This window comes from Xyrauchen texanus, chromosome 30 (genome assembly GCF_025860055.1).
Source record: "Xyrauchen texanus isolate HMW12.3.18 chromosome 30, RBS_HiC_50CHRs, whole genome shotgun sequence".
Classification (NCBI taxonomy): domain Eukaryota; kingdom Metazoa; phylum Chordata; class Actinopteri; order Cypriniformes; family Catostomidae; genus Xyrauchen; species Xyrauchen texanus.
In genome coordinates this window covers 22,997,878-23,024,430 of record NC_068305.1, presented here as the reverse complement: position 1 = coordinate 23,024,430, position 26,553 = coordinate 22,997,878, and the positions used below count along the sequence as shown (strand labels likewise).

The following is a 26,553-nucleotide window of genomic DNA, read 5'->3' as shown; positions in this document are numbered from 1 at the left end:
ACATACCTAATTATTGGTAGCCCCAAAAAATAACCCTACACTATAGTAATATTATAATATTAAGGTAACGTTAGTGTGTGGCGATTTCCACACGAACGTATTAACGGCACTGTCTACACATACTGTAATGGGCTATATCGCCGGTAAAAGTGAAACTGATATGAAAACATAAGGGCCTCTCATATCAGTTGTGATTACTAATGAAATATCACACATTACATTCCAGCAGTGCGCGCTCCGCCCAATCACAGTTTGCGCGTTTGCGCCTTGTCTCGTGTCGCCTTCGATCTGACGCACACTGATTGGCAGCGGCAGTGCGAGCTGTTTTGAAGATAAATAACTTTGATTAATTATTTTTTTCGAGAGGATCCTCGATCCTTACAGATCCTGCAAACGAGGTCGGAAAACTTGCGCTAGTACCGCAGAATGTAAACGGGAGAAAGCTGGTCTCGGATTGTAAACTTCCAAACAGTTTGGAGTCGTTAAATCTGTCAGTGTGCACTGTAGAAAGGCCTCTCGATGACGCAATAAGACATGTTTTCGTCTATACTTCGATATATCAAATGTGCGCACCCACATTTAGGAGTTTGCGTTCGTGGTGTGTATATGGGCATGCACGCTGTTGAATTTGCCCAGGATTGGAACTGTTTTAAGGTACTGACTGCTGTCATCCGAACTTGAAAAGTAAAGTAAAAGGAAGGAAGACGTGATCAATGCCACACTGCAACAATGTAAGTACTTGGCAGTCTCGAACTCGACAGTTCAATAAGCAAAGACAATGCAAGACTTAAGCAACATATACTGTTATTTCGTTTTCTTAAAGGAAAGTAAGGGGGTTGGGTGTGCAATTCTGCACATATATTTTTTGCTGTAAGAAATGTTTTAATCGTTGAAGTTTCTGGTTTGGGAGGAGTCATCAATGGGTAAAGTAGTTGTTCTGCTTGCTCTCTCTCTCTCTCTCTCTCTCTCTCTCTCTCCTGTATTCTCTCCCCATCTCTCTCTCCCTTTCCCTTTTCACTTCCTGTCATTCTTGTTATCTTGCACTGCACTTTTCATGCCCCTCCCGTGTGTCTGCTGTTGCCTTCTGCATTTGTGTTTGTCAAGTTTCCTGATTTTAGACTATATCGCTTCTCCATGCCCAGATCGCGTAATTTAATGTCCTGTCATTCGTGAGGCAGTTTTGACACTTTATGTCCTTTTCGTGATGTAGGGTAATGTATGAAGGTAAATCAATAGCAAAACTCGAGAGCATAGATATTTGGATTTGATAACTTGTACAATAAATATGTGTATACTCCTAAATTGAAATTTACAATCACAGCACTGGTGTGATTTTTTTTTTTTAAGTTGAATGATGCAATCTGCACTCACAGACAATAATTCAAAGCTTGTGTTTTGAATTCATAATTGCAGACAAGTAGTCTCAAATGTGTAAACTGGCATTCACATAAATACAACTACAGGCACAAACTTGTATTATATATAAACTTTTGTATTTTCATTCATTTTCACAGAACAACCACAAATCTGGCACTACAACTTAAATCTTCACACCTTGACTTTTGCAACTTCTTCTGCAAAAAACCTTCAGCCAAATTCACTTGTGCACTTGTAAAATCCTGATGCGAGAGAGCAAGACCAGCGTTCGGCTGTGGAGAGGGCAATAAAGTCATTTTATTGGTTTATGCCACAGCAACAGCCCACACATTTTTGTTATGACAAAGCAGAGTTGTGTTATGGATCAACTGGGGATCGTGTTAACTGGGGAAGTGTGCATGCATGTGAATATTTTCACTTCGCTTTTCAGCAAATTTGTTCAATGTGAATTGACAAGGAGCAAAGAAAATACATTTTGCACATTGTAAAAAAATGCTGGTATCGTTATGAACCCAATATGTTTCATCGATGTCTGTTCTAATGAATTTGACAAAATGTTAAGAGCGATTTTAACAGTTTCACAGGGTAACATCTGGTTGCCCATGTTAACGTGGGACATTGGTTTGAATGGGAGCTGGAGATAAAATGTCTCAATAATATACTTTTGATTGCTTTTATCTCTTTCTAATGATTAATGACCTTATTAACCTGAAAATCAACAAAGTGATGGTTCAATCCAGGTCAGAGAGGATGTATTTGTAGCGTTGCTGAAGAGTTTTATGTATTTTTAACAGATATAATGAAAGCTATTTTGTAAAACACTCATACACAGACAAACAATTGATAAAAAAAAAGGGTTATAAATAAAATGAATTAAAATGGTAACTGAATCTCACAGCTGGCAATTACAGTATAATCTATTGAATTTTCTGAGAATTGTTGAATTACTAAAAAAAATAATTAATTAGAACTGACATCAATGAAACAAAGCAGGTTGATAATGATACCAGCATCATTTGTACCACATTGAACACATCTGCTGAAAAAGTACGTAAAATTATTCCCATCCACGTGCATGTGGTGGCATTCATTGGTTAGGCATCAACCAATAAAATTACTTTATTGGCCTCTCCACAGACGATGGTCTTGCTCTCTTGCATCAGGATTTTCCAAGTGCACAACTAAATGTTGTTACAGGTTTTTTGCAGAAGTAGTTGCAAAAGTCAAGGCTTGAAGATTTAATGTTGCAGTGCCAGATTTGTGGTTGTTCTGTGAAAATGAATTAAAATACAAAGGTTTATATATAATACAAGTTTGTGCCTGTAGTTGTATTTATGTGAATGCATTTTACACATTTGAGACTACTTGTCTGCAATTGTGTATTCAGAACACAAGCTTTGGATTATTGTCTGTGAGTGCAGATTGCAACATTCAACTTTTTTTTATTTTACAAGTTTTCACATCACTGCTGTCAGTGTAAGTTTCAACTTACGAGTACAAATATTTATTGTACAAGTTCTCATATCCAAGCTCTCGAGTTTTGCTAATGATTTACCTTCATAGTAATATGTCATAGTTTAGTTGGTAAACTCACTTTATTCAAAATTCATTTGTACTCTTCCTAACAACATTAGTTAACATGAACTAACAATGAACAATATTTATTTAGCATATATTAATCTTAGTTAATGTCAACATATACTAATGCATTTTTAAAAATAAAATTCAAAAGTTGTATTTGTTAACATTAGTTAATGCATGAACTAACAATGAACAATTTATTAATCTTTGTTTACTATCATTAACAAGATTAATAAATGTTGTAAAAATATATATTGTTAATTGTTTGTTCATAATACCTAATGCATTAACTAATGTTAACGAATGAAACCTTATTGTAAAGTGTTACCAATTTGTCTACAAACAATGTCTAATAACAGTGTATGCACATGCACCACTGGAGATTTATGTCATTTATGTCATTTTTTCCAAAAGTAAAACTTTCCCACCAGAGTGTCATTTACAATTTTCCTTGTGATGGAAATTACATTTTTAAAGTTTTTTTTTAAAATAAAACAGCCATCTACTTTGTCTTGCTCAGGCTAATTTCATTTCAAACATTTTATGTATAAATACATACTAATTAAATAATATTTTCACATTTTTTTTGCATAATTTTTGCAAAATTACGGCTTGATTGGAAATGACACCCATTCATATTCTGGACACAGGACTTGAGTTTTTTCTTTATTTCTTTATTTCTTCAAACATCACTTGTCTTGTAAATTCATTTCACGCATACACTTCACTGACTTCACAGCTCTACACCATTGTCATAAATTAACATTTCCATTGAAGGGCAATATTTGCCCCCAGATTTGTTTTTAAGGGGCATTTTTACCTTTTATTGAAGCCATTTTTAACTAACCATATAAAGCATGTACTTGCTGTCAACCTTTTTTGTCTAATACATCTATTTTATAAGTTCATTTACATTCTCAAGCTCAAACTCAATTTGTGAGATAACAAGACTTAGAATAGAATGTACAGAAATAGATGTTTTGAATTACATTTTAAATTTGGGGAGGGACATTTTTTTTGTGGCATTTTTGCCCCAAGCCCTGGATAATTTCTGAGCCTGACCTACACTAACCTTTGAAAAAAAAAAATTGTGACAATTTTTGGCGTGGTAGAAATAATGGCAAAATTATGGGAAAGCCATCATTTTTTACAAAATGGTAGAAATAATTTTGCACGCAATTAATAGTGAAATGGTTTGTTTATTTCACTCTTTATTTAGATTATCATAGTTTAAACGCAAAAATTGGCATTTTTATTATGGATTTTCACAGTTTAATATGAAAGTCTGTGTCTGGGACAAGGCTAAAACAATATAATCTGTACATAAATGGCATCTGTAAAGTACATGTACAAAAAGTACAAAATAAATGATGAAGCCCTGGTCAAACGCTTAATGTGACCTTCATTTAACAAAAAGAAAGAACATTTTAAATTTGTTAGTTTTAATCAAATTAAACCCCTGGGACATGACAGTGACCTAAGTTGAAGAAACACCCTTGTTCATTTAGGGGACAAGATGGAAAATTAGTCTCTTTTTACTGTTCTTTTTACAATTCAGACAGTGGTTGTAAAGTGAATTTCCCATTGTGACTTCTTTAAAAAGCTAAATGTTTATCTTTCTCTCCTTTTCAGAATGTGACTGATGAACTTTACATTTTTACACCACCTTTATACTACAGTTTAGAAGCAAGAAGGTTGGTGGGGCACCTTGACCCTATAAAATCCTGCATGGGCTCTGCTCTGTAAACCATCTCTTTACATCCAGTCATGTACAAACCAAATCAGACTTTTTTTAAACTGAAGTGACCAGATTTTCCCTGGTTTTTGCTTGTTTTGTAGTTTCACAGAATTGCCATGAGTCTCTCTCCACATCAGAGAGGAACCATAAACAGCATCAGTAAGCAGAATGTTGAAGCCATTGATCAAACAATGCAACATTCAGGTGAGCTGTTCTACAATGTGGGAGCTCCTTCCTTGGAGCAAATCCATGGCAGTCAAGGAGGAGTGGTGGATTCTAGCCCTGAAGTCCAGGGCTCTGCTGGTTTCAAATCTGAAAAAGGATATCAGGTCTGGGGACATTTTCAGCAGTCAGGGTCAGTAAAGTGGATGCATCAGGATCCAATGCAGACCTCAACCTGGTTTCAGGCCCTCCCAAACGTGACCAAGTGGACACAGAACGTGGGCCCTTCTCTTAGTGGTATGGATGACCCAAGGGCCTTTAACAAGGTGAGTCATGAGATGGATGCTATAAAGATAGAGAAGCATTCACCAGGTTCTGTGCAGTCCTTCCCAGATACTTCTCAAGGTCCCGGGACTGAGTGGGATCATCATGCGATGGCAGCAATGCAGCGTGCTCAATTTCAGGCCCTCCAACAGGGACACAGGCATGCAGACCTACAATATCAGCCTCAAGGCATACATCACAATATGCCAGATTCTACACTGCAACCTTTTCAGGTGGCATTTGGACTTACCAAGCAACCCCAGGCACCTGGATTCCATCAGGTGTTCCAAGGCAACAATGCATCTTTAAATATGAATTACAGTGAGCAGCCAAAATCACAACAGCAACTCTTGCAGTTGCAACAGCAGCAGCTGCATCGCCAGCACCAGATGCAACAGCTGCAGCAAATGCGTCAGTTGCAGCAACAACAGCAGCATGAAATTCAGCAGCAACGGCTGCACCACATGCAACAGCAATACCACCAGCAGCAGAAAATGCAGGCACAGCTACAACAGATGCAGCAGGAACTGCAGCAGCAGCACACACAAGGTTTTCAACTACCAGAGTCTATGCCAATGCAAGAAAAGCAGCGAGTCAAACAAGAGACAGGGTCACAGCATCTTGATAGTGTTCAGGTGAAAACTGAATCAAGCCCATTGTCTCACCATAGCCAGCTCACTGTCCCTCAGACTCAGCCACATGATCCAGTCCCTCAGGGATCACATTACCAGGACTCTTGTCCTGCAAAGACTTCTCCAGAACTGCAGGAGACCCAAACCAAACCTCAGGCCCTCCTTCGCCGCTCTCGTCGGCTCTCCAAAGATGGTGTCTCTCCTCAGGTCAACCAAACCACTAAGGACAAGTTTTCTGCCCAAAATGGAGGCGTTTGTGAACCCTCAGCGGGGGTCATCCAAAGCACTCAGAGACGACGTAGGGCTTCAAAAGAGATCAACCTTGAGACTCTAGCTCAAAAGGCTTCAGAGATGGAATCTTTGCCAGCAAAGGTGAGCACACAAGGATAAGGATATGATTTCACTACAGTGGTAGAAATATGTTTTAATATTAAATGGAACATATATTACAATGTAAATATGCTATATTCCAGTAATGTTGCAGGAAATATGTTCTTAAATACATGAATTAGCCTTCAATATTTGAAATTGCGCCAGGTTTTTCTGCTGCTTGGATGGTCTCTTACGTTGTTTTTGTTGTTTACAGCAGCTTTTGAATCAACTTATTCACAAATTGCTCAAATAACACGCAGTTACTGTCTCACCAAGAAAAGTCATGAAATTTAAGAAAATCCAAAAACTAGCAAATAGATATATTTTTCTATAGTTATGCTCTTCTGTAAAATATTGCATTTTGCTATTGTGTAGTCAAATTTTTTATGATTTGTGAGCAAATTGTTCTTTGGAATCTGAATGATTCATAATTGATTCAGCCTGAATAAAAATATTTTTTATATCCTTATCCAGTAATAATGAACGGCTGAAAAAGTCGTAGTGATTGCCGTATAGGGCTACAGGGTTGATGCTCTGAATGATGAAGCAGTAAAGATAAGCAGCATAGTTTGTGAAAATGTTTAGTACTGAAAAGCATGACTCTGCGAGCTGACAGTGAACTGCAGTGTGTGTACAGCTGCATGTCCACACAACTACACATTCCACACTCTCTTAAAATGAATTCAGTTGATCTTGGGAGTGGCTCATTTACCAAGCCATGTTTGCCAATTGGTATCATATCCAAGTCTTACACAACAAGAACTTTATGGTATGAAATTATTCTCTAAAATAGCCTAATATTGAAGGACAGAGATGTCTGTATTTATATGGGATGGTTATGTAAGAAAAGGAATGAAAAAACAAAATTAAATGTAAAGGTGTTTTTAAGAGCAGAGTAAGCCATTTTATACATATATATATCGTTCAAGCTCAAAGTGGTTTATGTATACCACTGTAACACTGTTGGTTTCTGCACATAATTATGTTTGTAAGACATTAACATCCCATCAACGCTGCTAGCAACATAACAAACTATAACCCTACCATTATAGTCAACCGATGCTGTCCACATTGTCACTTGTAGTGTAAACTGTTTGGTCGATTATGTCTAGTCGTGTAGATGAGGTTGTATATGATGATAATGGCGAAGCATTAGCAGCTATAATATTTTTTATTATTACTTGTTTAGTACTGATAGTGGGAGCAGGGTACCAATAGTCAGGGGTTAAATTGGGATTTTTGAGGAGAGAGAAACCTTGAAATCTCCCCACAGCCCCACCAATGCAGCTGCACATTTCTTCAGAATTGGAACAACATGACACTAGTGCCTCTTTTATTTTTATTAAATTTTTTCAGATAGTAAGTGGAGAAAATCAAGTCTTGCACCACTCAGATAAAGGATAAAATTAGTATTAAAGAAGCAAAATCAAAATTGATTCAAACAAAGAGGGTTAAAGGTGTTTTCAAGCAAGCACACTCACTAAATGTAGAAGTAATGCATACAAATATTGAACTGGAGTCTGCCTGCAGGAAATAGAATGAACTGATGAACAAACTGCTAATATTTTTACTTTTTTGAGTCGGAGGTGCCGGAATTATATTTCATCAGCTGCAATTTCTATCAAATGTGTTTAAATCCTTCTCGCGCAATCATAAGCGACTATTATAGTCTTGGATATTCATTGGTGAAAAAGTGTTTGGACACTGTGGGAGTATTTTAGTAGCAGTTGTCATTTGTAAAACAATAATAAAAAAAATTTTTATAAGTAATAATCCTTACATTTTGTCCTCCATTTTATACCTGTTCTTATGTCTCTTATATCTTCTATTAATAGCGTGAGGAGAAAACGTCTGGTAGGCCATGTAATGTGGTCCCCCTTGTCATCCCTGTCTCAGTGCCAGTTCACAAATATAAAGTCCAGCTAGATGCCCCTGGCAGCTTGGAACAAGTTGACCGGCATCCCTCAGGGATTCCTCAACAACAAAACCAGCCTGAACGCAAACCCTCGGTTATTGTAGTACGCCGGCGCTCTTTAAAAAGCTCAACATCTGAGGGCTTCAGCCAGGTACAGAAGTTCATAAAAGTGCATAAAGCTTTTCAAATGATTTTCTGAAACTCCTTTATTGAAAACTTTTAGGGCTTTTAAAAATAGTTGTTGATTATTTTGGCCATTTAACTCCCATTCATATCTCTTTCCACCATTTTAATTGAAATCAGGGTAAGGGCCAAGAGGAAAGATCACCTGATAAGTCCAGGCGTCGCCCACGGCCCGAGCCCCTGGTCATTCCACCTCCCAAACCATGCACTTTCATCGCCCCTTCTCTCTACTCCAGCATCACCTCCTACCAAAGCAACCTGCGATCCTCAGTGCGCCTGCCAGATAATGCAAGCATTATCCCCCCATACACTCCACCACCCATTCTTTCACCTTTGCGTGAAGGCTCTGGACTCTACTTTTCTGCTGTCCTCTCTTCTATGGCAGCTGGCAGCCAGGTCCTTCAACCCCCACCGACACCTCGGAGCACCACACAAAGCTTGCTGCATTCAAGTAAGTTTCTTCGTTCATTGCTTTTTGTTTAAAAAGATACCTTGTAACAATTTACAACAAGGTTGTATTCGTTAACAATAAGTAACTACATTAGTAACATGAACTAACCATAAACATTTATTTTTGAGCACTTATTCTGGATAATGTTAATTTCAACAAATATATATTTTTACATTAAAGGTGCACTCAGTGATTTTTTTCCTCATCAAAAAATAATTTACTCCTAAAGAAATTAAATGTAATTTTGAAGCATATGTATAAAAGCATGACCACACACTTGAGGTGAGGACTGTAGTCATATCAGTAACCGTATAAAAGCTGTTTTATTGTACATTGAGAGGGTCCCCTCATGGGTGCTGCCATGTTAGAATTACATGACCAACTGAATAGCCTACTACTCGCTTTATCTCAGTAACTACCCTGTTATTGGACACTTTTCAATATTGGATTTAATTTCTGTCTGACTCTGTGAATCTACAATGGCATCTGTAACTGAAAACTATTGATTTTGAATGATGCTGCATCCACACCACTAGGTGCAAGTCCAATATGACACAAACAAAAAAAGTTACTAAGTGCACTTTTTAAGTTGTATATCTTTACATGCATTATAAACTAACATGAACTAACAAAGAACAATTTTGTCTTTTTAAATTAGCTTAATAAATCCTGTAAAAATATGTAGTTCATTATTAGTTCATGATACCTAATGCATTTCCTAATGCTAAAAAAATAGAACCTTATTGTAAATTGTTACCAACAGCTATTAATTCTTATTTATTCATGGAACTTAAAGTTGCACTAAGTTTTTTTATTACTCCTTAAGTAGAACACATAAAGAAATAAAAAGCATTTGTGACAAATCATGTACACTCACTTGAGATGAAGACTCTAACACTCATTTTAAAACCTAATTTTTACACTTTTCTCATGCAATCATTTTATGGCTTATGAATAGCACCTTTCCACAATCGTATCTGTTTGCTACAAAGTATTGCTTTTGTGTGATGCTGCATCCACGCTGCTATATGTCCGTATAAGCACAAAACAACTGTCTAATTAGTAAGCACAACTATAAAATTACTGAGAGCTCAATTCTGTGTATTTAGATTAATTGTTTTACTTTTGTGAAATTCAGTCAATTTGTTTGCATGATTAGCATGATGTTTTTTCTTTTCTCTTTCTCTCTCATTTGCCGTCTTCACTGCTGTACTTCAGCCAGTTCCGATATCACACCTCCCCCACTCCCGCTGATTGGAGAGGCAACGCCTGTCAGCCTTGAACCGTAAGCTGTCACATTTTTTAATGAGTTATTCATCACAATCACTTAAAAGTCCACTATTCAAATTTTCCCATCCACTATATTGCCTCTCTCTTGTACCATTTAGTCGCATAAACTTTGGTTCTCAGTACCAGGCAGAGATTCCAGAACTACAGGATCAGTCATTGGCCCTACAAGACCAACATAAAGCCACAGTAGTATGGCTACCTATATCAGATGTTGATTCTACACCCACCCAAGGTACAAGAGGTAAATCACTTCAGACTACTTGGATTTTAATAAGATTCAAAACACTTAACACAGACATAGTCACCAAATAATCACCATTTCCCAGTTGATGACATGATGAATCTAGCCTGCTCCAGTGTCCTGTGTGGAGGAGGAACCAATACAGAGCTAGCGATCCACTGCCTGCACGAGTCAAGAGGTGATGTCATGGTGAGCACAATTCAATCATGTCACTTTCTTTTGTGTTACATGATGGTCATCAAAAAAAGGCCATTACATTGTTTGGTTTCATGATCATTGGTAATGAGTGTGATTAATTAGATTTATTATAACTGTTTTACACCTGACATTAAGATGTGTTTCAGGTGATCATAAGTGATTAGCATTACATACAGGTGTAAATGGGGTCTAAAACGTTTTGTGATTGAATCACAAAAGTCATATACTGATGTAGTCAAAAACGCATGTGACCAGATTGCATTTGAGGTGTAAACACTAATCTGTCCTGATGCTTCCTTCAGTTAACACAGGTGTGGAGAATTCCGGTTGAAATGTCACACTTGTGCTTATATTAAATTATATTCTTTCTTTGTCTTTTATGACTTACTTGCAGTTTAATCTCATGCAGTAACACACTGACATCGTGATTGATGTATTTCATCATGAAACTGAGACCCTCCCCTTGAAATCGGAACACAAGTGGTCACAGGAGTCACATTTAAGCGACCAAGTGTAAACTGCAATGTGTCTCACCTGACCACATGTGATTAGATCACCCGAGACACATATTAATACCCGGTGCAAACATGGTCAAAGTGTATTTCAATATATTTAATGCATATCTTTTTTGGAGAAACAACAAATATCATTGTGTGTCTCTGTAGGGAGCTCTAGAAATGATGATTATGAAGAATCCAATTTTTTCCTGGAACCACCATCTGGCCAACTACCACTATGCAGGTAGAATATAATTTTAACAGAAAGGAAGACGTAAATGATAGATTCACTGTTCACTTATAAAGTAAAAGTAATAACGTAAAAAGTAATGTTTTGATAAATTCTTTGTATTTCTGGTCATGAGTTTTTTACTTAGTAATTACAATGGTAAAGATTATCTGTAATGTTTTGTGAAGGATAGAAAGGATTCATGTCTCTTAAATATCACCAGGGTCAGATTATTGGACGGTGGATGAAAAACTATACTTCAACAAGGGAATTTCGGCTTACAGGAAAGATTTCTTCTTAGTACAAAAACTGGTATGCAGTATTTTTTCATTGTTTTTTGCTCTTTCTTAAAGGGATAGTTCGCCCAAAAATGAAAATTCTCTCATCGTATACTCACCCTTATGCCATCCCTGATGTGTAGGACTTTTTTTTCTTCAGCAGAACACAAATGACGATTTTTTGAAACATATTTCAGCTCCGTAGGTCCATACAAGGCAAGTGAATGCACATTCTTTGTGCATATCACCACCTGTTGTGTGGAGAGAAATAAAAAAGGAAGGGAAAAGAACAAAATAAATATTTTCACAACAGCCACGTAGGTGGAAAAATGCATGAAGAATCAGCAACTCTCAGAGAAGAACTCTCATGAATGTGCATAGGAGAGCTGTCTGAAAGTAGATTTATAAAGACTTTGCATTCTTCCTGCATATAGCCACATACTGGGCAGGGAGGATAATTTATAGTAAAAAAGGACATAAACATTGATCTGTTTCTTAAACCAAGACCTATCCTATCAGTATTCAGAAGATCTAGATTTAACTACTGGAGTTATATGGATTACTTTTATGCTGCCTTTATGTGCATTTTGGACCTTAAAAGTTCTGGACACCATTCACTTGCATTGTATGGACGTACAGAGCAGAAATATACTTCTGCATGTCTTTGTTTGTGTTCTGGAGAAGAAAAACAGTCAAATACATCTGGGGTGGCATGAGGGAGTAAATTATGAGAGAATTTTCATTTACATTTAAGGCAAAGTTCACCTAAAAAATGAAAACTCTGTCTTTATTTACTCAATCAATTTTGCAGTGGAACACAAAGTATAATTTTTTTTAAAGAATCATTATAGAAATAATACGTTTTAACCAAAATAAGTTCAGGTTAAAGTAAGCAACATTTTGTGCCTCTCTTCAGGTGAGGAGTAAAACAGTGGCACAATGTGTGGAGTTCTACTACACATATAAGAAACAGGTGAAGGTTGGTCGCAATGGGGTTCATACATATGGACCTTCAGACACAGAGGTGAGAATTGGGACCTGCCCACTCCAGTATCTGTGGTTGTTATATCCCTGCTGAAATCACTAGATTTATATATGTCTGTCTCTCTCTCTCTCTCTCTCTCTCTCTCTCTCTCTCTCTCTCTCTCTCTCTCTCTCTCTCTCTCTCTCTCTCTCTCTCTCTCTCTCTCTCTCTCTCTCTCTCTATATATATATATATATATATATATATATATATATATATATATATATATATATATATATATATATATATATATATATACACTCACCTAAAGGATTATTAGGAACACCATACTAATACTGTGTTTGACTCCCTTTTGCCTTCAGAACCGCCTTAATTCTACGTGGCGTTGATTCAACAAGGTGCTGAAAGCATTCTTTAGAAATGTTGGCCCATATTGATAGGATAGCATCTTGCAGTTGATGGAGATTTGTGGGATGCACATCCAGGGCACGCAGCTCCGTTCCACCACATCCCAAAGATGCTCTATTGGGTTGAGATCTGGTGACTGTGGGGGCCATTTTAGTACAGTGAACTCATTGTCATGTTCAAGAAACCAATTTGAAATGATTCGAGCTTTGTGACATGGTGCATTATCCTGCTGGAAGTAGCCATCAGAGGATGGGTACATGGTGGCCATAAAGGGATGGACATGGTCAGAAACAATGTTCAGGTAGGCTGTGGCATTTAAACGATGCCCAATTGGCACTAAGGGGCCTAAAGTGTGCCAAGAAAACATCCCCCACACCATTACACCACCACCACCAGCCTGCACAGTGGTAACAAGGCATGATGGATCCATGTTCTCATTCTGTTTACGCCAAATTCTGACTCTACCATCTGAATGTCTCAACAGAAATCGAGACTCATCAGACCAGGCAACATTTTTCCAGTCTTCAACTGTCCAATTTTGGTGAGCTCTTGCAAATTGTAGCCTCTTTTTTCCTATTTGTAGTGGAGATGAGTGGTACCGGTGGGGTCTTCTGCTGTTGTAGCCCATCCGCCTCAAGGTTGTGCGTGTTGTGGCTTCACAAATGCTTTGCTGCATACCTCGGTTGTAGCGAGTGGTTATTTCAGGCAAAGTTGCTCTTCTATCAGCTTGAATCAGTCGGCCCATTCTCCTCTGACCTCTAGCATCAACAAGGCATTTTTGCCCACAGGACTGCCGCATACTGGATGTTTTTCCCTTTTCACACCATTCTTTGTAAACCCTAGAAATGGTTGTGCGTGAAAATCCCAGTAACTGAGCAGATTGTGAAATACTCAGACCGGCCCGTCTGGCACCAACAACCATGCCACGCTCAAAATTGCTTAAATCACCTTTCTTTCCCATTCTGACATTCAGTTTGGAGTTCAGGAGATTGTCTTGACCAGGACCACACCCCTAAATGCATTGAAGCAACTGCCATGTGATTGGTTGATTAGATAATTGCATTAATGAGAAATTGAACAGGTGTTCCTAATAATCCTTTAGATGAGTGTATATATATATATATACAGTAATGTGCAAAAGTTTTAGGCACTTGTAAAATCAATATTTGTGTGACCACCTTTGCCTTTAAAACAGCACCAATTCTCCTAGGTACACCTGGACACAGTTTTTCTCGGATGTTGGCAGATAGGATGTTTCAAGCTTCTTGGAGAATTTGCCACAGTTCTTCTATTTGTTTAGGCTGTCTTAATTGCTTCTGTCTCTTCTTGTAATCCCAGACTGACACGATCTTCAGTGGGGGACAATACACACAATATAGAATAAACATACAATAAAAAAAATAAATAAAGCGTATATAAAAAATATATATACAGTAGTTGTATTGTGGAGAATATATTTGACAGTCCAGTGTGAGATATGAGATTAATAAAGTGCATTGCTGATGTATATTGATCGTGAGAGATCAAGTGTTCAAAAGTCTGATTGCTTGGGGGAAGAAGCTGTCATGTAGTCGGGTGGTGCGGGTAACTAAACAAGAGGATAACTACATCAGAGTCTCTAGTTTGAGAAATAGATGCTTCACATGTCCTCAGCTGACAGCATTATTGCATTTTACCTGCTCAACACCAGTTTCATGTGCAACAGTAAACAGAAGACTCAGGGGTGCAGGAATTATGGGAGCATTGCAAAGAAAAAGACACTTTTGAAACCGAAAAACAAAAAAGAAGTGGGCAAAGAAACACAGACATTGGACAGCAGATAATTGGAAACGAGTGTTATGGATCTTAACCCCACTGAGCTTTTGTGGGATCCGCTAGACTGTAAGGTGTTTGAGAAGTGCCCGACAAGACAGCCACATCTATGGCAAGTACTACAGGAAGTGTGGGGTGGAATATCACATGAGTATCTGGACAAACTGACAGCTAGAATGCCAAAGATCTGCAAATCTGTCATTGCTGCACGTGGAGGATTTTTTGATGAGAACACTTTGAAGTAGTTGTAGTAGTATTACAAATTACAAATTGTAATAGTAATTCTTCACGTTAATGTCCTGACTACACTTTGTGATCAACTGAATGCCACTTTGGTATATAATAGTACCAAGTTCTTTCCGAAATAGCAAAATCTGTACATTATTCCAAACCTTTGGCCACCAGTGTATGTATATATATATATATATATATATATATATATATATATATATATATATATATATATATATACAGTATATTTATGAATGCCTGTCTGTGACAGAAATGCAGTTATTTTTTTGTTTAACTTTTTTTTTCTCTAATACAGCTTGATGTGACACAAGAACAAGTGGAGAAAGGAAATGATATTAGACAGGAAGAGGGAACAAAAACCAATGAAGACGTCACTATCAAAGATGTGACCAATACACCTCAGGACATTGAAAATGTGAGTATTGAGAGTGTAAAAAGACCTCCCTTAGTGTATAATTGAATTCTTCACAAGTCAGTACTGCTCTGCAGACTTTTTAAGGCCCACCATCTGTTTATTTTGCTCCTAGCTGAGTGGAAGTTGTAATAATCGTGTAGATACTGCGTCAAAATCAGAAGACCCTATATCTGTCTGAATGGTTGTCTTTAATCCTCTGTCCAGGAGAGGGCAGACTTGGCTCATGAAGTGCAGAAGAATGGTGCTGTGGAAGATGCTTCTGGCCTGAGACCAGAGGTTCAATCCTCCTTCAAAACTCCTTCCCCTGCACCTCAGAAACCTCGCTCTGGCAATACCGGGAAGAAAAACAGGACCTCAACTGTTAACAGAAGTCAGGGAGAGCCAGAGGGTGTTTTCCCTTGCAAGAAGTGCAGTAGGTGAGTACGTTTGTAAGTGTAAGAGAAAGTACTTGAATTTCACCAAATTAAAATCCATATTTGTCATTAAATCAGTTTGAAATGACATGTTTCCAAACAATTTGTGTCTGTTTTCATATGAGCATAGATTACACAAATTACTTTATAAGATTTATAACCCCTTTTTCTGTTTGCGTTGTTCACTGATGCCATGATAAATCCTTGAATGAATTACATTCATACGAGTAGGCAGAAACTTTTGGGTGGGTGGGATAAGATAAATTATTGATTGCATGATATATGTAAACGTTTTACAGGATATATTTATTTAAATTGATTATTAAAGTTTTTGATGTTTAGCCAATAGTTTTCAAGGGCTTATTTAGGACATTTAGCTACTTAAGTTTGTCTACTTCATTAACCCTATTTTGTGAATAAAAAAAAAGTTACTCAGAGGTCCTTAGAAGACAAAAATTTCTGCATCAAAAACTGCCATAATAATAAACTCGAAAAAAATAAACATCCCTTTTTCAAGACATTGTATTTTAAAGATAATTTTGTAAAAATCCAAATAACTTTACAGATCTTTATTGTAAAGGGTGTAAACTATGTTTTCCATGCTTGTTCAATGAACTATAAACAATTAATGAACATGCACCTGTGGAACGGTCATTAAGACACTAACAGCTTACATACAGTAGGCATTTAATGTCACAGTTATAAAAACTATAAAACACTAAAGAGACCTTTCTACTGACTCTGGAAAACACCAAAAGAAAGATGCCCAGGGTCTCTGTTCGTCTGCAAATGTGCCTTAGGCATGCTCCATGGAGGCATGAGGACTGCAGATGTGGCCAGGGCAATAAATTGCAACGTCCGTACTGTGAGACACCTAAGACAGCACTACAGGGAGGACAGCTGATCATCCTCGCAGTGGCAGACCACGTGTAACAACACCTGCACATGTACATCCGAAGATCACACCTGCGGAACAAGTACAGGAGGGCAACAACAACAACTGCCGAGTTACACCAGGAATGCACAATCCCTCCATCAGTGCTCAGACTGTTCACAATAAGCTGAGAGAGGCTGGACTGAGGGCTTGTAGGCCTGTTGTAAGGCAGGTCCTTTCCAGACATGACCGGCAACAACGTTGCATATGGGCACAAACCCATTCGCTGGACGAGAAAGGACTGGCAAAAAGTGATCTTCAATGACGAATCGTGGTTTTGTCTCACCAAGGGTGATGGGCGGAATCGCGTTTATCGTCAAAGGAATGAGTGTTACACCGAGGCCTGTACTCTGAAGCGGGATCGATTTGGAGGTGGAGGGTCCGTCATGGTCTGGGGTGGTGTGTCACAGCATCATTATAGATGTATTATAGGAACTGAGGTTGAAATATCAAAATTCCCCAAAAAATACACACCTTTGGCTAAATTTATGCCATTTGCATTAACACAGCCAAAATGATCGAAAAACAAAAATGAAAAAGTAAAAAATGTCCCAAAGGTCACCCAAGGGTTAAGAATATTAAAAGATAAATCAATGGTAGTCTTGTTTGAGTACATTCAGACATTTTTATTTCATTTTACATGCATAACATATAGAACCTTACTTGTGGCTAAGAGCAGATATTAATTATTATAAGGAGATTTGGGGGATTTACCTTAGGAATTTTTTAAAAACAGAATGGACGTTTTAACCATGAAATTTACAAATATTGGTAATTTTGTAACAAAAAAGAAATAAATGACAGATTAACATGATGGAAATAGGCATTGTGGTTATGGCTCTGCTATGGTTTACTACCAATACAATGAAATTTTCTCTGGTCATGTCACTGCGTCTCAACTCTTCTCTTATTAAAGTGGAGGAGAGATGACACTGCTGTGATTAACAAAGAACCTTAAGAGAGATAAAACAAAAAGGAATCAGGTCCCGAGGTAGAGAAAAATATTCTGAACTATATGTACGCCTGACTGTTTCCCTAAATTATGACATAAATTCATACATAATGATATTTGATTTAATTATTTGTACGGGGAACAAAATAGGCTGGAGTTTAAAAGTCTTCATTTTGAGAGCATATTTTATCATCAAAAATAATATATTTCAGAGTAGCTTATTTATAAATAGAAGTTGTAACAAATATAATGCATAATCAATTCATACATATGATATTTTTAATTAACATTATTTTATCTTAAATAAAGTGGAGAGAGTTTAAAGTTTTAGGAGTTTTGTGAGCATTTTAACATTCACGTTTATTTAATTCAGCATCTTATGCCAACTCGATCTTTTTTTTTTTAACAGGTTAGAAGTTATTTATAGTCTAATTAATATAATTCCTAGCTGTCAATTCACATATTTGACACGTTACAAATATTGTATTTGATGGGGAAAATAAAGTGCTTTGAGCCGCTGCATGATACCGGATGCCCTCTGATGTTAGCGGTTCATGGTTCGAGGCCAGCAAGCTTTTGGTGCAATAGATCTCATTTACTTGCCATCTTTGATTTTTAATGGGAATGACAAAGAAGGCTGTGAGGGATAGACAACAGTCTACTTACAGTCTCTTCAGTGTGCTGTATTACAGTTTAAAGTGTTTTTGGATTGTTCTGTGGGACTGCGGACAAAACATTGATAAAATATCTGTTCAAGAACATTCAGTATACAAAGAACTTACACAACATAAAATAGGGAATACATTATTTACATTAAACCCCTCCCCCCCAAACATTCCCCAGCTTCAATGAATACTGATGTGTTTTGTGCATTCAGGGTTTTCTACAAAGTGAAGAGCCGCAGTGCCCACATGAAGAGCCACGCTGAGCAGGAGAAGAAGGCTGCATCACTGCGCCTAAAAGAAGAGGAAGAGCAGGCGGTGGCTAAGGCGAGGCAGGAGGCACTAGAGGCAGCAAGGAGGAAGGAGGCACAGGGAGAAGGATGGCAAGCAGAGAGTAGTGGAGCTGAGGAAAGCTCCATATAAAGAAGATGAGCATGATGAAGACTGGCATTGAGAAAGCAGTCTGCCTCATTTGACTTTGATTCTAAAACTTGTGCATCTCTGCAACACTGAAGAGCAGTTGGGATGTTTGGAAAGATAAATGTTTATGAAATGCTTTGCCATTTTTTTCCTCCAAAATGTTATGAGATCTTGTATCTTTGAATGTATATTTGAAATGGTGTAAATGTATACCAATTTAGCATCATGAATGTCTTGCTTATTAAGTGATAATAGGCAAAGGTGCTGTTATTCATTCAATTTGAATTGTGTTTAAAACTGAAAATATTTAGAAGACTTTTTTAATGACTTTAAAGGAACAGTTTACTTCAACATCAATTAGATATGATTTCTTACCTAAAGAATACCCTTCATTTTTACCTACAAACGTGAAAATGTTTAAGCTGATTGTTGTGTTGAGCTTTTCTAGAAATGTACAAATAGTTTCAGATTCAGGTTTCCAGTTTTATTATGATCAAAGTTCAAGAATTGAGTTTGTATGCCTTTTATATGCCCAGTAAGATGTTTATTATTATTTTATTATTATTATTATTAAATGCCTTTTTTAAATATACATAATATGTATCAAGAACACAAAACCAAAAAAAATTCCATCTACCTATGGATAATTTCAATTACAATTAAATATTTCTTGTTCATGTAATGTACAGTATATAGAGCAGAAAAAAAATGTTGATCTCTGTTAATATTGTACTGTGTACAATACTGCCCTAATGTGTGTGTTTGGTTTTCAGTACTCTAAACTTAAACGAATGTATTAATGCTTTAAATGCACTTAAAGTAGTGCAATATGGGGATTGGGATTGAGGGATTTTTATCAAAACTATGTAAATAAAAGTTTAGTAAATCACAACCAATCAGTTTTTTCCCCACAAATTTATATTAAAAAAAAATAATTCTCAGACTTTTAGTTTACTTTATTTTATTTGACTGGCATTGCATATAATTTGTGCCTAATAAAAATAAACATATAAATCTAAACTTGTATTCATTATATTATTATCTTTATATTTGATGAATATAATTAATATGAAAAGGAAATGTTGTTCATCACCATGACATTTAACACTGGAAGATTTTAAACTATATTCCTTATCATTAATGGTTATTTAGTATCTAGTATTAGTTCCCACATGCAAATAAGAACAATTAATTAATTTAGACTTGTTAAGAGGCTGCTCAAGTCCATTAAAAATCCATAATCCACTCAAATAATACATATTATGTTAAATATATAAAATTATATTATTAAATAAATATTTTTATAAATTAAACGGACACACACACATATAAATATATATGTGTTTTTTTTTTGGCCATTTGTGAGACTGAGAGAAAACGCAATTTTCTACATTTCTATATTTTCTAAATGTAGGACATAATTTATTATTTGTTTCATAGTTAATAATTGAAAACATTAAATTATGAAATAATTGATAAATGTAATAATTTTTATAATTTTGTGTTGGACATAAAGCTAAATGCGCAAATGAGATTTCCAAATAAAATTCTTCACTGAGACTTCCATTGTTTGGTTCTGGAACTACTCCCACCTGCTTGCACATCAACAGATAGATGCTGACACTGTCAAATGGATCAGCCAAGAATTATTTCTTGAAATCTGGCGCAAATGCTCGAAAGATCCTTTTCATGTCAATTTCCTCATTGCTGAATCCATGATTCCCTTTGTTGATATACAAATGATCCTCTGATCAAACAACAAACAAACTTTAAGTTAGTGTACCCAAAAAAGAAAGTTCTTTCATCATTTACTCACCTTCATGTCACTACAAACCCTTCATTTATATGGGAAAAAATGCAATGAAAGTGAATGGTGACTAAGGCTGTCAGGCCCTATAACATTCTGCCCATAACATCTCCTTTATTGTTCCAAGGAACAAAGAAAGTCATATGGGTTTGGTTCAACATAAGAGTGAGACGATTGATAACAGAAAATTTAAGTAATATTCACAATTTTAATTGGAACGAAACTGATTTGAATATGGAAATGATCATAATTCACTTAAGCTGATTTGATGGCATGGACCGAGTAAGGAAACACTGCTATAATACCACCAGAAGTTTGAGCTGTTGAAGTATCCTTTAAAATCTGTAAAATAACCTACCGAGTTTAGATTGAAACCCTGATCTTTCAAAAGGGCAATAGATTGAATTCTGTGGTTTTTGGCAATGTGAAAGTGTTTTCGAATCTCCTTTTCTAATAGACAGTGAGATTTGGATGTGCATTCTTCAGGGCATCATAAACATCCTGTTCTTTCCCCTCCTTGGGTGTTATCATTCCAAACCCACCATAGTCGAGCAACTCAGATTGGGATAGATTAAAAAATGTCATGTAATCAAAGGTTTATCTCATTAACCTCAGGAGACTTTTTAATAGTGTTAATGCCATGGTCTGAAGTAATGATGACATTAAGACGATCAGTGAAATCATTCTTGTGAATCGCATCTCTAAGGTATCCAATAATATGGTTGATTTGTTCAGTTATCTTCTCTCAAGGTTGCGGAGCCTACAGCATGACCCATGTTGTCAGGTTCTCCATAGTAGAGTAACCAAGTGAAAGTCTTCTTTGGTGTACCATCCCATCACAGTGTCAGTGTTCTGCTGCCACACTATTTCATTGTCATCCAGTTGCCCGTGTTCTTCAACCAGCAAATGGTCCACAGCTTGCCCACTTTAATTAACTCCTCCACCAGAATAGAAAAAAGACGCTGTTTTCAGACACTTTGAAATACGTAGGAGACATTAGGCAAGACCACTATGGTATTTAAAAAATTAATGAGGGAAATTTAACAGGAAATATTTGCATATCTAAAATCATCACAAGAACAATAAAACAACGAACGCAATGTAGTCAATTTTGTATTTCGTCAGTACAATTTGGAGACAAAAAGTTTGTAAAAGGAGCCAGTTATGATAATGTCACGAATGGAGGCAGCGAAGGCAGACGAGGAGAGTGGATCTAAATGCAGCTTAACTTTATTAAACAAACAAACAAATAAACACACAGGAAAAACCCACAATGGGAAAACAGGCAACTTAAACACGATGAAAACAAAACTGAGAACTCGGGCAGGGAACACATACAGGTAACAACATTCAACGATTGACAGAGGGGAGTGAAAACAACCGGGTAAAAATACATGGACATGGGAAAACTGGAACCAATGAACAAACAGAACTCAAACAAGATGGCAGGGCAATAAACAGAAACCAATGGCAAACTAACGAGGGCAGGTGAAAACAATGAACAGAGAACACGAAAGTTAACAAGGAGATTATGGAGCTACAAGGGTGACAAAAGTGAAAACTAAGGAACTACAAAAGTGACAAAAATGACAAACAAAGGGCAACAGTGAGACAAGACAAGGTATACATAACAGATAATGACTTTTACTCACCTGGTTCTGTGCTGTAATTCACAGAGGCAAAGCACTATTATTCCATAATTTTTCCCATTCTCATGCCAGTTGAAGTGTTAAAAATCATGCTATGGACAACTCCATGATGCTCTATCCATCTTCCTAATTGAGAGGTAAAGATAGATTAATTCTGTTATAAACTATGCTACCCATGACTGTAGATATGCAAGTATAAATTGAATTAAACAAAATGTGAAATTGACCAACCAGTATGGTTTTGTTGTCAAATAATGGATTGAAATGAATAATTATCTTCTAAGAATAATATTCTTCACATATGTCTGCAGTGATTAATTGGACCCATATTAATATTCTTTCTGTTCTGTTCAGCGTCTGATAAGCTTAATCAAAAAATGTAAATTGAGTAAGATTTGAGTGATGCAACATATGCAGATATACTCATTCACTCAATTGATCAACCAAATCAAATATGAATATTCACTATTTAGCATGCATTACACAATTATATCAACCAAGTCAGTGTTTGGATGAATATTAGGCCTTTGGGTTGTCATGGGTTTCTGCTTGTGTTCATGATTCTTTTGTTGAATAATTATGTTCCGTCACTGTAAAATCTGAATCCTATTAATAGTACAGTATCTGGACATGTCTTTTGAGTTTTTTTTTTTTCTTTCAATATTTAAATCATTTTATGGAGCCTATGGAAAACAAAAATGAAAAAAAGAATGTACTTCATATTTAAATCTTCTTTAGTCTAGTCAAAACTATTATTTACAATTACTGAATCAACCTAAATACATGTACACTGACAGAACTAATTGTAAAATTTAGAACAAGTATATTTAGCTCTTTAGGTGACAACAGGGGCGTGTCTAGAGCATTTTCAGTGGGGGGGCCATGCTGGGGCACTGCCTCCAAACGGGGCGGCCGCCAGTGACCAAAAAAAAAAGCTAAATTCTACAGTATATTACGTAAATCCTATTGATTTTATTATTTTTTTTTAACTTGAATAAAGTTACTTGTAAACAAATGTAGTAATAAAGCATGTAGTAATTTAGTTTTTTGTCATCCCTGGATATATCCATTAAGTTAAATTTGAGAGCCAGTGTTTATTATTTTTAGTGTTTTCATAAAACTAACAAGTTTATAAAATAAAAGCAATTTTAATAATGAGCAATTTTAAAAACCCAGAAGCAGAAACAATGTCAACTATTTTCTTTTAATTAGTTTGGCCATTACAATATACAGTAGTTTTATTCACAAAATAATTCCCCCCACTGTAATAATTCAAATGGTTTGGCCAAAACATCATAGTGTTTCATTCAACATTTCTTTCAGATTAATTTACAAAAAAGCTGAGTAACACAGAGTTAAAGTTTTAGCACTGTAACAGTTCAAACGAAAACACCACAGTTTAAAAATAAAATATGGAACCATTACATTGTGCTCTGCTAATATATTAAAGAACAGTCTTTAGTTTAGAAACAATAAAAACAGTAGCAGAAAGAGAGGAAAACAGTTGAAAAAGAAAGAAGGCAGACCTCAACTAGTTTCGGTGGTGACTGGCAAGCTCACCATTATTATTTATAATGGTTGCAGAGTTATTATCTATATTGATTAAAAATAATGGTATTGAAGGTCTTTCAGTGTTGGATAGACATACTTATAAGTCAGTTTACTGACGGTACAACATTGTTTCTAAAGAATGAATATCAAATTCTATTAGCTTTCCATTCTATTAACCAGTTTTCTAAAGCTTCAGGCTACATTTAAACCTACACAAATGTGTAATGTTAACACTGCATGAGTTTCCTTTGCAGTCATTATCTAATATACAAATTAAAAGGGAAGTTAAATATTTGGGGATTATTATTTCTGAATATAAAGATGTTATGGAGAATAAAAATGTGTTGAATAACATAGATAAATATAAGTCCATATTGAATAGATGGCTGCAGAGGGATCTTACAATTTTTGGAAGGGTTCTTTTATCTAAAATGGATAGTTTGTCCAGACTCATCTATCCAGCCTTCTCTGTGCCCATATCAACACGAATGATTCAATTAATAAATAAGGTGAATTTTAAATTTATTTGGAGAAATACATTAGAAAGGAGGACATGATTAAAAAATATGAAGACGGTGGGGTGAATGCTATCGATTTTGACATTATGAATGGTGTTTTGAAATTGAAATGGTTAAAATCCTTCATTCAAAATAGCCACTCCTTTTGGTTTATTGTCCCCAATGCTATCTTTAACAAACTGGGGGGAATACACTTTCTGTTGTTGTGATTTTTAGTGCACCTCGTTACCAGTTAAACTTTCAGCCTTCCATCAGCAAGTGCTGCTCTATTGGAAACTATTGTTCAAACATAACTTCACTCCTCACAACACTCCAGTTTGGAATAGTAGATATATAAAGTTTGGCAGAAAATCTGTATATCTTGAGGAATGGATATCTAAAGGGATTTGGGCTATTGCCCATTTCTTGGATGATAATGGAAATTTGTTACTGTATAGAGAGTTTTGTGAGAAATTCCAAGTACAGTGTACCGTTAATATGTTTAATAGAATGATTAGAGCTATACCAATTCCGTTAAGATTAATAGTTAAAGAAGATATGTTGTACTCCAAAAGCTCCCCAGTACTGAGACAGCTCTCCTTAGAAGGTTGTGATTTTTGTGATAAAAAATGTACAAATAGAGTCATTAGAATTTTTTTTTTTTACAGGCTTATTACCCAAACCCAATTAGATGGGAATATGTGCTTAAAGATTTTGATAAGGTTGAAAAAAATTAAATTAGGACAAATTATTTGTCTTTTCCTCTCCCTCCTAAAGCTAAGGAGGTGAACTTCAAAATTTTAAATGAGATTTATCCTACTAAAGAATTTTTAAGATTGAAATTTAATTTTGATGTGAATAATTGTGTTTTTTGTGAAACAAATATTGAAAATCTAGAGCATGTCTTCTTTGATTGTGATCTGGTGCCACTTTTGGAGTGAGGTGCAGAATTGGTTAAGGTATCCCACCACTCACGTGGAAGTTAATTAGGTTTGGTGTTTGTCTGGAAAACAAAGATTGTGATTTTGTTATTAATTTCTTGTTATGTTTTGGAAAGTTTTTCATTCATAAATGCAGATGGTTTAAATCTAAACCCAACTTTAATCACTGGATGAATGAGGTTAAACTCTTGTGCAAATCTTTAAAATTTGTTAAAAATCAGAAAGCCCTTAAATTGATTTCTCTTTTGGATACGTTTAAATTAATTTAAAAAGTCCCTTTTTATTTATTTTTTCATTTTATTTCTTTTTTTTTAATTTAATTATTGGTTTGTTTATAGTGTGTTTTCTGTTCTTTGTACTAGCTATGCTCAACCTATGGCTGAACAATTGAGGTTATATTCAGAGATTTATTGATGTACCTTGTTTGTTTGTGTTGTTGAAGGATAACAGTAGTTATTTGAGAAAATTTGTATGTATATTTTGATAAGTCACTTGTGATTTGTATCCTCTTTTTTTTTGGCAATAAAGATGACTTTATTAAGCTTTAAAAAAAAAAAAAAACTTCTTTGAATCACAAACTTCAGTAGAGTCTATAAATTGATTGGCCGTAAAATGAACCAATCACAAGACATCTTATGGGGGGGGCACCTGGGGTGGCCAATCGAATTTCAGGGACGTAGACCCGCCCCTGGGTGACAAGTACAGGTTGCCACTTTTTATAGTGTATGCAGTCTATGCAATAGTAAGAGGTGGGTGAGTGTGTTTTCAACACATAAGTCAATGTACACATGAACATAACATAATTAAGAAGTTATGTTATAATAAGAAGACTCAAAAGTCTTAAATCTATGTAATCTATACAGTATGTCATTGTTTTGTGTAATTATTAATTATACAATTATTAACTAAATTAATTGCATGAGTCAGAAATTGATTTCCTTACCAGTAATAGTTGTGAAGTGTGAAGGAGATGTCATGGTGATTGCTGGGGGATTGATGTACTTTGCCTCCACTCCTTCTTCAACTAGCTTGTCCAAATTTGGTGTGTCCGCATCTTGGTCATAGTCCCACCTGAAATCATCAAAAGATACAAGCAGAAGCATGTTATATGTTCTACGTTTGGACAGTGGTTTCTGCTCATGCAGAGGGACAAAGCCAGCACTAGCAGAAGTTCTGACTTCATCTTGTGCACACTGTCAATAAGAATGAAATTCAGCAGAGACTGATCTTGGTTTTATAAGCATTATCAGGAGAATGACAAGACCTTTGTAATACTGAATGCATATTTTCTGTTCTGTTAGTTTTAAAGCCAATAGAACTTAGACTGACTGGACAAATTATAGATCATACAACCATCTGTAATTTATCTATTTTAAGATTAAAAAAC

General features: G+C 35.9%; 1 protein-coding gene and 1 pseudogene across 3 annotated transcripts; one reads left to right on the top strand and one right to left on the bottom strand.

The window, feature by feature from the left end:
• The first annotated feature begins 270 nt into the window (after positions 1-270).
• On the top strand, positions 271-19,708 carry LOC127623679 (mitotic deacetylase-associated SANT domain protein-like). Of its 3 annotated transcripts, XM_052098121.1 has the most exons (14): positions 271-731; positions 4,591-4,652; positions 4,798-6,186; positions 8,022-8,252; positions 8,405-8,735; positions 9,954-10,020; positions 10,124-10,266; positions 10,352-10,455; positions 11,130-11,205; positions 11,414-11,502; positions 12,385-12,492; positions 15,221-15,340; positions 15,545-15,756; positions 18,517-19,708. In XM_052098121.1, exons 3-14 carry the CDS (start codon positions 4,813-4,815, stop codon positions 18,722-18,724), a joined length of 3,063 nt encoding a protein of 1,020 aa, XP_051954081.1. In that variant the 5' UTR covers positions 271-731; positions 4,591-4,652; positions 4,798-4,812; the 3' UTR covers positions 18,725-19,708. The 3 variants fall into 3 exon arrangements, with proteins under 3 accessions (XP_051954081.1, XP_051954082.1, XP_051954080.1); XM_052098122.1 differs by having other exon boundaries at positions 4,591-6,186; positions 10,124-10,257; XM_052098120.1 differs by having other exon boundaries at positions 4,591-6,186.
• A 219-nt stretch (positions 19,709-19,927) lies between these two features.
• LOC127623920 (ectonucleotide pyrophosphatase/phosphodiesterase family member 7-like) lies at positions 19,928-26,349 on the bottom strand (annotated as a pseudogene).
• Between the last annotated feature and the right edge of the window lie 204 nt (positions 26,350-26,553).

What these genes read in the sequence shown, in the direction of transcription:
- LOC127623679 (XM_052098121.1), top strand. Translation starts at nt 4,813, where the DNA reads ATGAGTCTCTCTCCACATCAGAGAGGAACCATAAACAGCATCAGTAAG. An exon ending in ACGCCTGTCAGCCTTGAACC is followed by an intron (nt 10,021 to 10,123) that starts GTAAGCTGTCAC and finishes TGTACCATTTAG; the next exon opens with TCGCATAAACTTTGGTTCTC. An exon ending in GGCCAACTACCACTATGCAG is followed by an intron (nt 11,206 to 11,413) that starts GTAGAATATAAT and finishes AAATATCACCAG; the next exon opens with GGTCAGATTATTGGACGGTG.